The sequence below is a fragment of the Neoarius graeffei genome, chromosome 3, assembly GCF_027579695.1.
Source record: "Neoarius graeffei isolate fNeoGra1 chromosome 3, fNeoGra1.pri, whole genome shotgun sequence".
Classification (NCBI taxonomy): Eukaryota; Metazoa; Chordata; class Actinopteri; order Siluriformes; family Ariidae; genus Neoarius; species Neoarius graeffei.
This window is the reverse complement of record NC_083571.1, coordinates 70,455,272-70,468,927: the sequence shown is the minus strand read 5'-3', so window position 1 is coordinate 70,468,927 and position 13,656 is coordinate 70,455,272. Positions and strand designations below refer to the sequence as shown.

The 13,656-nt window shown below is 47.5% G+C and overlaps 1 protein-coding gene across 1 annotated transcript in view; it reads left to right on the top strand.

Annotated features, from left to right (window-relative positions):
- Positions 1-214: 214 nt before the first annotated feature.
- The window catches only part of odam (odontogenic, ameloblast associated), a 34,292-nt gene continuing 20,850 nt past the window's right edge, over positions 215-13,656 (top strand). Inside the window, exon 1 of the mRNA XM_060915686.1 lies at positions 215-321. Within this exon, the coding sequence (XP_060771669.1) occupies positions 215-321 (107 nt within the window). The remainder of the gene's footprint in view (positions 322-13,656) is intronic.

Here is a 13,656-nt window from a genome sequence, read left to right as displayed (position 1 = left end):
ACGTCGCATGGTGAGTGGTAATGCCAGTCTAACGGAACATGGGTTGATTACCTTCTTGATGAGGAAGGGTCCAAGGAACCTGGGTGCCAGCTTGCGAGAGACAGCCCCAAGTGGCAAGTGGTGCGTGGAGAGCATAACTTGTTGACCCACTCATTAGGTGGGTGCCTTGGAGCGACGTTTGTCTGCCTGCTTCTTGGATGCGAGTGCGGCGTGAATGAGCCTTCTCCAGGCCAATGTCCACGTCCTCCTGCAGCAGTGTATAAAGGCCTGGGCTGATGCTACGGTGACCTTCTCCTCCTGGCTGGGGAACAGTGGTCGTTGGTACCCTAGTGAGACCTGTGGCACAGGAAGGGAGAGTGTTGTGTGTGTATTTGATCCAAGGTAGGTACTTGCTCCAAAAACTGGCATCTCATGCACCTGAGTGCAACCTCAAAATCCTGGTTAGCCCGTTCTGCCTGGCTGTTGGTATGTGGGTGGAAGCCTGAGGAGAGACTACTGGTGGCCCCGATGAGTTTGCAGAAGGCTCTCCAGAACTGTGCAGTGAACTGAGGACCCCAGTCAGAAACTATGTTGGTAGGCAGACCATGTAGGCGGAAAACGTGGTGGATGTGTAGTTCTGCAGTCTCTTTGGCTGAGGGGAGCTTGGGCAGAGGAATGAAATGGACAGTCTTAGAAAAACAGTCAACGACCGTGAGGATGCATGTATTGCCACCTGAGTTGGGGAGTCCTATGATGAAGTCCAGGGCGATGTGAGACCAAGGTTGATGCGGAATAGGAAGGGGTCTTAGTAAGTTGGCAGGGGGTCGATTGGCTGTCTTGTTCTGGAAGCATGTGTTGCAGGCTGCCACGAACTCCTGGACGTCCTCCTTGATGAAAAGCGCTGCTGGATGAGAGCCAGGGTTCGGGCAGCTCCCAGATGACAGGCCAGCTTGGAACTGTGACCCCACTGCAGCACTTGAGTTCGTACATGACAGGGAACAAACAGATGGTTATGAGGAATATTGTTGGAGTTACCTTCACCGGGTCCCGCTCCAGGGCCTTCTGCACGAGTGTCTCAACCACTAGAATTGCAGCTCCCACCAGGCAGCGTGGAGGAAGGATAGTCTCGGGTGGCTTGGACTCCTCTTGGTGGGAAGAGAACATCCTGGACAGGGTGTTGGGTTTGCCATTCTTGGACCTTGGGTGGTAGGAGAGCGTGAAGTTGAACCGGGAGAAGAAGAGAGACCAACGGGCTTGACGGGAGTTGAGATGTTTGGCAGACTTGAGGTATTCCAGGTTTTTATGGTCAGTCCAGACTAGGAATGGGAGGTCAGACCCCTCAAGCCAGTGCCTCCACTCCTCCAAGGCTGTTTCACAGCCATTAGTTCTTGGTCGCCGATGTCATAGTTTCGTTTGGCTGGGGATAGCCGGTGGGAGAAGGAGCATGGGTGGACCTTGTTGTTGTTGGCTCTCTGGGATAGCATGGCGCCGACCCCTGACTCGGAGGTGTCAACCTCGACAATAAACTGCTTGGTAGAATCGGGTATGGTGAGAATGGGTGCTGTGGTAAACCTATGCTTGAGACTGGAAAAGGCTTTCTCTGCTTCCTCCCCCCACTTGAACTTGGTCTTGGTTGAAGTCAGGGCTGAGAGAGGTCTGGCCACCATGCTGAAGTTGCGGATGAAATGCCTGTAAAAGGTTGGCAAACCCCAGGAAGTGCTGGAGCTCTCGTCTCGAAGATGGGGTGGGCCAGTCAACGACTGCCTCCAGCTTGAGGGGGTCCATCTGTATCTTTGCTGGAGAGATGATGAACCCCAGGAACGAGAGAGAGCCTTGGTGGAACTCGCTCTTCTCTGCTTTAACGAACAGCTTATTCTCCAGCAGGCATTGAAGAACCAGCCGGACGTGACCCCGATGTTCCTCCAGGGAGCAAGAGAGAACCAAGATATCATCCAGGTAAACAAAGACAAAGGTGTTAAGAAAGTCCCTCAAGACATCCTTAACCAATGCCTGGAATACGGCGAGCACGTTCGTCAGGCCGAAAGGAACTACGAGGTACTCATAGTGGCCTGTGGTGGTGTTGAAGGCCGTCTTTCACTCGTCCCCTTCCCTGATCCTAACTAGGTGATAGGCATTGCGCAAGTCCAGTTTGGTGAACACCTTAGCTCCCTGGAGTAGTTCGAAAGCTGTAGTCATGAGCGGTACTGGGTAGTGGTTCTTGACCATGATGGTGTTGAGACCTTGATCGTCAATGCAGGGGCGGAGCGACTTGTCTTTCTTCTCCACAAAGAATCACGCCCCTGCTGGGGAGGAGGAAGGGTGCATGATCCCAGCTGCCAGAGACTCAGTGATGTATTTCTCCATGGCTTGTCTCTTGGTGGGGGAAGAGAGTAGAGACGTCCCTTGGATGGTGCAGTCCCTGGCAGGAGGTCGATACCACAGTCATAGGGCCTATGCGGGGGAAGGGACACTGCTTGGGTCTTACTGAAGACAGGCTTGAGGTCCAGATATTCCAGAGGCACATGAGAAAGGTCGGGAAACTCGCTGGCTGAGGGCTGAGGTGGTTTGGTGGGAGGCAGAGCGGAGTTCAGGCAGGAGGCCAGGCAGGAAGGACTCCAGCCTAAGATGGTATGATCAGTCCAGTTTAAGTGGGGGTTGTGCTGAATCAACCAGGGTAGTCCAAGAATAACAGGAATGTGAGGGTTGTTCATGACGTGAAGTTGTATAGAGTGATTGCCTGAAATCCTTAAGGTGAGCGGGGTGGTGAGGTGAGTGATGGTGGTCAAGCCAGTGCCATTGAGTGTCAGGACGGTGAGAGGGACCTCAAGGGCGAGTAACGGGATTCCGAGATCCTTGGTTGTGGCGGAGCAGATCAGGTTCCTGTCCACTCCTGAGTTGACGAGCACCTGAAGACGGTGATGCCAGTTGTTGAGTGATGATAATGGGGAGCAATGGTCAGTCGGCAGGGGACTGGTTCCAAGCATTGCCCACCAGGGCCCCTCGATTCACTAGTGGGCTCATCCTTTTAGCAGGCAGGCTCGGCAGATGTGTCCCTGCTGAACACAGTAGAAGCAAGCCCCCATGCACTGTCGGTGCAGTCGTTCCTCCGCTGACACCCATACCCGATCTACCTGCATGGGTTCGACAGACGAGGTGGGTGGTGGAGAGGGGCTGAAGTTGAGGTGGCTCCTCTCTCTCCGCCATTGTTGAACCCATGCGTCAATACGATTGGCAAGGTCCATCAGGCAGGAGAGATCCGACGGCAGTTCCCATGAGAAGAGTTCATCCTTGATGGCGTCGGATAAGCCATGTAGGAACGTGTTGACCAGGGCACTCTCATTCCAACTGCATGATGCTGCCAATGTCCGGAACTCGATGGCATAATCCGAGGTAGATCGGGGCCCCTGCTGCAGCTCCATGAGCTCTCTTGCCACCTCCTGGTTGCACAAAGAGCAGTCAAATGTTCGCCTCATTTCCTCAGAGAATTCCTTGAAGCTGGAACAACAGGGTGTGTCAGCGTCCCAGACCACCATCCCCCATTCCCTGGCCTTGCCGGTAAGGAGTGTGATGGTATAGGCTACCCGGGAGCGTTCTGTGGGGAAAGCCAGAGGTTGAAGCTCCAAGATCAGTGAACACTGTGACAAAAAAGATCTGCAGGTACCTGGTTCTCCACTGTAGGGTTGAGGCAAAGGGAGTCTTGGTTCGTGGAGAGCAGCAGTGGCGGGGGGGTGAAGAAAGAGATGGCTGGGCAGGGGTAGACACGGCTTGGGAGTGCTGGAGTTGTGTGGCTAGGAGGTTGAGTGAGACGGACAGGGTGGCCAGGTTCTGGGTGATCTGTCTGAGCTCCTGTTGGTGGGTCCCAAGGAGGGCTCCTTGCTGCTGCATAGCCGTTCTCAGATGGTTAAGTTCCGCTGGATCCATGTTGGGCCAGAACATACTGTTATGAATGACGAGATGTGGTGAGTTAGGATCCAAAAGCAGAAACACAAACCAGAAAAGCCAGTGAATAAAAAAAAAAGATTTAATTGAAATCCAAAAAAGTAAATGAACAAAAATAGCAAAAATAGTCCAGACAAAAACGAGGTAGGCAAAGACTAAACGCTGGTATGAAAAAAGATGAAAAAACAGTCCTGACAAAAACTGGAGACAAAAAACATGGCACAAAAACATGAAAAAACAAAACATGAGTGCAAAAAACTGTGGCAAAGACTAGGCAAAACAGAGAGCAAAAATCCAGGAAGCAATAATGGCACAGAGACAACGTGAAAAACAGACAAGACGTTCTGGCAAAGTCCCCTTCTGAGAATGGCCTATTTATACACAGCAGAGCAGACCAGGAAGTGAATGCTGGCAAGATGGAAGTCCCGTCCTGGATCAGGATTGCACTGAGCTGGGAGATAATAAATCTCCGGAGTGGAAGTCCGGCGCGGATCATGACACAATAACTGCAACTAAACATTTCTGGTAACTGTTGATCAGTCCTGCGCACTGGCTTGGAGGAATTTTAGCCCATTCCTCTGTACAGAACAACTTCAACTCTGGGATTTTGGTAGATTTCCTCACATGAAATGCTCGCTTCAGGTCCTTCTACAACATTTTGATTGGATTAAGGTCAGGACTTTGACTTGGCCATTCCAAAACATTAACTTTATTCTTCTTTAACCATTCTTTGGTAGAACGACTTGTGTGCTTAGAGTCATTGTCTTGCTGCATGACTCACCTTCTCTTGAGATTCAGTTCATGGACAGATGTCCTGACATTTTCCTTTAGAATTCGCTGGTATAATTCAGAATTCATTGTTCCATCAATCATGGCAAGCCATCCTGGCCCAGATACAGCAAAACAGGCCCAAACCATGATACTACCACCACCATGTTTCACAGATGGAATATGGTTCTTATGCTGGAATGCAGTGTTTTCCTTTCTCCAAACATAACACTTCTCATTTAAAACAAAAAGTTATATTTTTGTGTCATCCATCCACAAAACATTTTTCCATTAGCCTTCTGGCTTGTCCACGTGATCTTTAGCAAACTGCAGACGTGCAGCAATGTTCTTTTTGGAGAGCAGTTGTTAGGGGTGGTGAGATTAGGATCCAGAAGCAGAACACACAGGCAGTAATCCAATAAATAATGAAATTTAATCCAGGGAAAGGGTGTGGCAAAAAAGGTAAACAAACAAATGTCAAAAATAGTCCAGGTACAAAGAGACAAAAAAATTGACAGAAACATGAGACAGACAAGGACAAAAACACTACAGCAAAACAAAAAACAACAGAAACAAGAAAAAACCCTAAGTGCAAAAACCATGAACTAGAAAAAACCCTTAGTGCAAAAACCATGAATGAGAAAAATAGCTTGAGCAAAAACCACAAAACACAATAAAGGCACAGAAATGGCTAGAATAGCAAAAAGAGACGTTCTGGCAAAGTCAGGGTCTGAGATCAGCTTATTTATACAAAGCAGAGAGAACCAGGAAGTGAAATGCAGGCTAGATGGAATTCCCATCCCGGATCCGGATTAGCGCTGACCTGGGAGATAAGTAATCTCCGGAGTGGAAGTCCGGGGTGGAGCATGACAGCAGTGGCTTTCTCCTTGCAACCCTGCCATGCACATGACTGCTGTTCAGTGTTCTCCTGATGGTGGACTCATGAACATTAATATTAGCCAATGTGAGAGAGGCCTTCATTTGCTTAGAAGTTACCCTGGGGTCCTTTGTGACCTTGCTGACTATTACACGCCTTGCTCTTGGAGTGATCTTTGGTTGACCACTCCTGGGGAGGGTAACAATGGTCTTGAATTTCCTCCATTTGTACATAATCTGTCTGACTGTGGATTGGTGGAGTCCAAACTCTTTAGAGATGGTTTTGTAACCTTTTCCAGCCTGATGAGCATCAACAATGCTTTTTCTGAGGTCTTCAGAAATCTCCTTTGTTCATGCCATGATACACTTCCACAAACATGTGTTGTGAAGATCAGACTTTGATAGATCCCTGTTCTTTAAATAAAACAGGGTGCCCACTCACACCTGATTGTCGTCCCATTGATTGAAAACACCTGACTCTAATTTCACCTTCAAATTAACTGCTAATCCTAGAGGTTCACATACTTTTGCCACTCACAGATATATAATATTGGATCATTTTCCTCAATAAATAAATGACCAAGTATAATATTTTTGTCTCATTTAACTGGGTTCTCTTTATCTACTTTTAGGACTTGTGTGAAAATCTGATGATGTTTTAGGTCATATTTATGCAGAAATATAGAAAATTCTAAAGGGTGTAATGGAAATTTCTAATAAACACTTCAGAACGCTTAGCAGTTGTCTTTTCAGTTATTTATGGTAAAATCATATAAAAGAAATAAGATAGGAAAGGAAGAAAATTAAAACAGAACATCACCTCTAGTGATGTGAGAGTACACGCATGCTCTGAGTTGTGTTTTAGTGGCTGTTATCTATTCTACTCTAAAGGCATTCGCTTACTGCTTGCATCTTCACGTGATTGGCTCAAGATTTTCTGTGAAGCTTTGTTAAAGCGTGCACCTGGCGTGCTCTGGTATGTGCAGGTGGATGCGTAGTTATGGAGAACTCAGGCACCCTGCTTATCACCAGCCAAGGCCACAGAAAGGTGATTACAACATGGGAAAAACATCTTTCTCAGTACACTAGGCCACTTGAGCTCAACACACAGAAACACAGAGAATAGGAATGTTCATTCACTAAATTTCCCTCACATTTCCCCCCTTTTTATCCTGCAGGATAATAACTGCTAAAGAAAGAAATGTACACAATTTCAGTGGTAAGAGTTCCCAGAGAGATTCGACTTAACACGTCATTGAGTGTACAGGGATAATGCTAAGGCTGTTTTGTAAGACATAGACGTCTTAAAGTTAATGCTAGCAAGCTATATACATAGATCAGGAAACAATAGAACAGAAAAGCAACCATAATGAAAGTGTTTTAAGTCAGGACTAGTTTCATGTCAACTGTGCTGATGTCATCGAACGGTGGGTTATAGTCTTCGTGTGGGTTTGGAGGCCAGTCAGGCAAGTCGTCTGAGTCTATTTTCACCATCTAGTAACCGATATTTGTCAGCTGCCTCTGAAACACAGACATACAACATTGACAGAAAACAGGGAGCAAACATAGCATCACAATCACTAAGCCCAGGACCGGTATGGTGGATAGAATTAGAGTCTTCCATCCACTAAACCAATGCCACCAGCTGTCTTTGTCTCCTCCATGTTCGTCTGCTCGTAATTGTTCAGCAACCTTGTGCATCTTGTTCAGTGCCTCAATGATGTTACCGAGTTAACCCTTGCCCTTCTTGATGTGTATTGGTGCTCAGAGGGCGGGCACGCCCTATCAGCCCTCGTCCCACCTCACTGGGACTTGGAGGAAACTCGAAACCCTAAGACTTATCTATCGGCTAGACACTGAAATACTCTTCCCTATTGAGGGTGCGTGCGTGATTGATGTGATACTCGCACTGTTCCATGCAGTGATGCCTTTCTTCCTCACGAGCTTTAGTCAGCGTCTGGGTCACTTAGGCCTTCCTCTTCCTCCTGCTCAGCCGGTTCAGGAACCCTCCTGCAGTGGCTAGCGTAGATCCACGTCACTCTGCCTGTGACCTTCGCTGCCATTGGGGTCGTGAGCAGGACCTGGAATGGGCCATTCCACCGTGGCTTGTTCCACTTGGTTCGTCGGAAGTCCTTCACCACGAGCCAATCTCCTGGTTGTAGATCGTGCAGAGGTCCCTCAGCGGGTTTGGGAAGTGCTTCTTTTACCTGTTTGTGGACAGATTTCAAAGTAGAGGACAACATTGCACAGTAATTCAACATTGCATCATCACACAGTGTGGTGTCCAGCAGTGTTCCTTGAGCTGGCCCTATCCCCGTGTTGGGTACTTGCCCAAACAGAATTTCGAATGGGCTTAACCCATGTTTAGGCCTAGTTTGCATCCTCATTTGTGTGAATACTACAGGGAGGACCTTTGTCCATCCTAGCCCTGTTTCTGCACAAGCTTTCCTTAGTTTATTTTTAAGTGACCCATTTTCCCTCTCTACTGCTCCTGCACTGGCAGGATGGTAGGCACAATGTTGTTTCAGGTCTATCCCTAGGAATGCTCCTATTTTCTTTAGGGCTGCATTAACAAAGGGTGTTCCATTGTCACTTGAGATTTTGCTAGGTATACCCCACTTAGGAATTATATCTCTCAGGAGTGCTTTGACTACTGCCTCTGAGTCTTGTTTAACTGTGGGAAATACTTCAACCCATTTTGAAAACATGTCAACTATTACCAGGCAATACCTTTTCCCTTCACTAGGTGTCAGTTCAATGAAGTCCATTTGGAGATGATCAAATGGTTTGTCTGGTATTGGGTGTGCTGCTTGAGTTAGTCTGATACCTTGACCTGCATTATGTTGTGCACATATCAAGCATTGCTTGCAAAATTTCACAGCATAATTTGAAAAACCCTTTGTGAACCATCTCTTTGTTACTTCTGTGACCATCCCCCCTTTTGACACATGGGTGAGCCCATGTGCCAATTTTGCATAGAAAGGGAACATGTATTTTGGTAGACAGGGATGGCCCGAGGGACAAACCCAGACCAAGTTTGCAAAGATACAGCCTGCCTGCCTGTTTCCAGACTCGTCTCTCGTCCTGAGTGGCAGTGCTCTGAAGGTCTGCTAGCTGTAAACAGGGGGTAGAAACCTGAGGAAAAGCAAGGTTAGAGGGTGAACTGGAAGCTGAGGCTGCACACTTAGCTGCCGCGTCCGCCCTGGCATTCTCTTGAGACACAAGATCAGTATTGTTAGTAGGGGCAGCACACTTACACACAGCAATGGCTCTAGGGAGTAGAATAGCATCCAACAACTCAGAGACCAGTTTATGATGTGCAGTGAGAGATCTTGTGCTAGTGAGAAAATTTCTGTGTTTCCAAATGGTGCCAAAATCGTGCACAACGCCAAATGCATACCTACTGTCCATAAAAATATTGACAGATTGCCCTACCGCCAACTTGCATGCCTCAATGAGGGCACAGAGCTCTGCGGCCTGCGCCGACAGATTTGAGGACAGACACGACGCCTTGAGGACCTTGTAATCTGAGACTACGGCAAAACCTACTTTGTTCTTTCCCGTCTCTGAGTCTCTGGAGGCTGAACCATCCACATAGAGGACCATGTCTGGATTTTCCAAAGGGTCGCTCTTTAAGTCTGCCCTGGGGAAACAAAAATCGTTAGTGAGAGCAACACAGTCATGTGGCTCTCCATCGTCCTTTGTAGGGAGAAGAGAGACAGAATTCAGAACAGAACAACGTTTCACAATGATGTTAGACATATCAAGTATGACAGTGTTATACTTTAACCATCTCTGTGCTGACAAATGTGACATCTTTTTCTCCAACAGAAGCAGGGAGACAGCATGTTGGACCAAAAGGGTGAGGTGAGAGTACCCCACAATATTTCTGGAAGCAGTTACCACCTTTTCAGCTGCAGCAACTGCACGCAGGCAAACAGGAAGTCCAGCCACCACTGGGTCCAATTTGCTGGAGAAGTCGGCTACAGGTCTTAGTCTATCCCTGTGCTTCTGCAAAAAAAAAAAAAAAAAAGAGGTCATGAAACCCTTCTTTTCATCTACAGTTTGAACAAATGGTTTATTGGGGTCAGGCAATCCCAGAGTGGGTGTGGTCTGCAGAGTGCTCTTTAGGGACGTCAGGCACGTGCGGAACAACCGCAGCATTGACTGCTTGCAGATCTTGGACAAACCTCCACTCATCGGGCTGGGACAGTTTTCTTGCCTTCTTAACTGGGAAAATAGGAGTGCGCACTGAAGAATCCTGGCAAGGGACAATTACATCTGCCTTCAGCAACGAATCAAAGACCGGTCTTATACCTGTGATTGCTTCTGGTTTGAGTGGGTACTGGGTCTGTTTAGGCCTGAAATCTGATTTGGGGGTGATCACCACTGGTTCAGCATTCTTTATTAGGCCTACATCATGTTTACCCTTCGCCCAAACGGAATTTGGAACTCCCGCCAATTTGGGGTGCACCTCTGCTGGAGTTATGCCTAGAGACAAACAGGCCACTACAGCCAGGGTCCCCAGGATCCCGGTCATCAGTGGCTAATATTACGCTGCGCTTAACATGCACACACATAGCATGACTTTGTTTGTAGACCCCAAGCTTTTGGCAAAACAACACACTAGGGTCCTCTGTTTGGGACCATTCATTGCCATTGGCTACACACTTCTTGACCCACTCCCCCACATCTGTCCAATGGGCAGCTCGTGGCTTTGCTAATGAGACATGGGGTATAGAATTAACAATGTCAAAGAAATCATGCTGGCAGCAGTCGACCTCAGAGTCCTCTGACATGAGGCCGCGTATAACATGTTTGAGAACACTGTGCTGAACATTGATGCAGCTGTTAGGACAACGAGTAAAATGGACCTGCACAGCACCATAATGTTTAGACCAATATGTAGTTTTGAGGGTCAATCTTTCACATGCGTGGGGGTCTGCAAACCAAGACTTTTCAAACTCTATATCTTGACCTTGGTGAACATGTGCTGTGCAATGTAAATCTTCCTCTTTCATATAATCTGTGTCAACTGATGAGGTGTTCAAGTGTGCGAGCTGTACAAGGTGTTTGGGAGTTTATGTGAGTTGATCTGAGCAGAGCCACCAGACATACACATACAGAGGGCTTCCAAACCCATACTGCACACCGCACATTTCACTTACTTCAATACTTCAATAGTTAGTCCATCTGGAGTGGACATGAGATTTACTCCTAATTTGCACATTAATCGCGTGCTAACAAATTTACTGGACATGTATGTGAGATGAGGAATGAGTGGGACATAACTATTCCTCCCTTGCTTTTACACGGGAGGTTAACTGAGAAAGTTTCGGTTACAGGTTGTCCTGAAATGGCCATCGTCTGAATAGAATTTGAGCTGAGCGGTGGGTCAACTGGAAGTACCCCATGCTGCATCACTGAGTGTCCTGCTCCAGAATCTACTAAAAAGGTTAACACATGCCCACACACAGTGAGGGGCATACAAGGGAGTTTAGAGCAGGGAGTAGTTGTGTATTTTAACAAACTTAATGCAACTTCAGGTGTATCTATCTGGACTGCTGTATCGGGCGTTTCTGTGTAGTCTTGCTGTTGCATGCAGGTGCTGCTACTAATGTGTTTAACATCATGTGAATGCTCCTGTCTATGTGTATCATCAGGTGTGTGTGTGTGTGTGTGTTACCTCCCCTGTTCTCTGTGCGGGGCCCGTTCCCGGAGTCCGCCTGCTTTGCTGTACTCCTCACAGGGCTTCTGCTTGCTACTGTGGAGACAATCTCAAGCAATGTGTCCCTTCTGATTGCATTGTAGCAGGTTGTGCCTTTTATCCAGGACAAGTCACCCCAGGTCATCCTGTCTCAGCCCCTACCTTGACCTCTTCCTCTAGGTCCAGGCTGAGCAGTCTGGAGAAGAGTGAGAGTGGTGGCGTGTAGGTCTTGGTCTGTTTGTGTTGATTTTGTCTTCTTCTTTCCTTTCATCAGACTTTCTGCATGCACAGCGTACTGCTCGATCTTGGTGAGGCTCAGGAGTGCCCTCCACTGCAGCCAGGTTCATGGGCCTGGTCAGGCCACTGTGTTTTTTTCTCATGTGCGGCGGTGAGACGGGCAAGAAACACTGACACCACTTCACCATCTTCTTGCTTACACATACTGATCTTAGTAATGTCTATGTTCAAGGGAAAAGCACTGTCCAGACGAGCACAGAGAGCAGTGATGGTATCTCTGTACTCACCATTGCCAGCTGCGCTCCAGTCTGGTGTAGTCATTCGCTGGTCAGCTTCCGGCCACTCTTTGGAAACCTTGTTCCAATCTATACCCATCTTGGTCATGATTAGGCGGCGAAGTTCATGGGTGGTCGGTTGGAATTCTCTGCAAAACATCAACAGTTTGTTACCAAATCTCTTTCCTCCTACCTCTCTCACGTTGGAAAGAGAAGCCATGCTTTCCTTCATATCTGCTGTCATCCAGGGTCTGTGGACTAGAAGCATGCTGTCAGCTCCAGCCACTTCCACCATTGGAAGATGAAGGACTTCAGACTTTAGGTTATGGCCTTGTGGACCCACTGGTGAGCATGTGGTCAGGTCCAGGAGGGTGTCTCTTCCATCGCCATATGCAAGACCAGATCTCGTGTGTGACAGAGAAGCGCTGAGAGGCGCTGATGCTGGAGGCAGCTGGTAGGCTGGGAGAGATTCCAGAGGCTCAGTTTTTTTTTCTTTGTCTCAACTTCTCCCCCTTTCTGTGGGTGAAGCGCTTGTGGGAGTGATGCTCCACCTTGCTGAGGAGGCAGTGTGTGTCGGGGTGGTGGGGCAGACTCCAGGTCAGGGTCCATCTGAAATTTCAAACACTGAGAAGAGGGTGAGAGCCCTGCCTGTTGTTTCTCTCTTTCGTACTCTCTCTTAAGTGTTTCTTCTTTCCATGCAGAAAATGCCCTCCAGTCCCCTAAGAACTTAACGTTATCTGCAGACTCTTCTTTTTCCTTCCGTTTCAACTTTTCTTCTAACTGTTCTATCTGCCTGGGACTAAAACTGCCCTTTTCAGGGAATCCTAAGTCCTTTACCCATATGTCAAACTGTGCCAAACAATCCTCCCCATACGAGGTTTTCATAAACTGGATGTTTGGGTTGTCATAGGAACACCCACTTCTTATTATAGCACATGTAGCCTCAGGCTTACTTGCTTCTTCCTTTCCTTAACTTACCGTTTCTGTTCCTTATTATACACTGTTATATCAATAGGTTATGACAACAATGGCTGAGTTCTTTATTAGGATCACAAGAAGAACAAGTTGGACTATGTCCAAAAATGTGACACAATAATCCTTTTGGTGTGTTCTTATTAGACGTCACTTGGGCGGATTTTCTCTTACACAACCCAATAAACTACTCGCGGTTTATTGTCTCAAAATTGTGTTTTATCCGTTTCGGGAAAAATATGCCCCTTTTCCACCAAAGCAGTTCCAGGGCTTAGTTTGGAACCGGGTTTTCTGTTTCCACTGACAAAGAACTGGCTCTGGGGCCAGAAAAAACGGTTCCAGGCTAGCACCAACTCTCTGCTGGGCCAGAGGAAAGAACCGCTTACATCAGCGGGGGGGCGGAGTTGTTAAGACCAACAACAATAAGACCGCGAAAGATAGCCATTTTTAAGCGGCGAGAAGCAGCAGCTGTACAAACGCGAAGTCATCCATTATTATTATTGTTGTTGTTGCTGCTTCTTCCGTGTTGTTTTTGCTTCGATATTCGCGACAAGGTTTATGCAAACGTAGCGACATAACTGATGTATACAGCGACGTAATGACATATACAATGACGTAACTGACGTATACAGCGACGTAATGACGTGGCTTCCCTTAGCACCACGAGCTACAGTATGGAAAAGCAAAATGGTTCTCAGCTGGCTCGTAAGTTGAATGAGTTGTGAACCAGCACCAGCACTGGCCCCGAACCAGCCCTGGAACTGATTTGGTGGAAAAGGGGTAATATTGATGGTACCACAGCTTAGCAGTCCTCCTGGGCTCGGACAAACTTCTGTCCATCTCTTATATCAGTCTTCATTGACTAGGACAAATCTCTGTCTGTCTCTTATATCATTCTTTAAA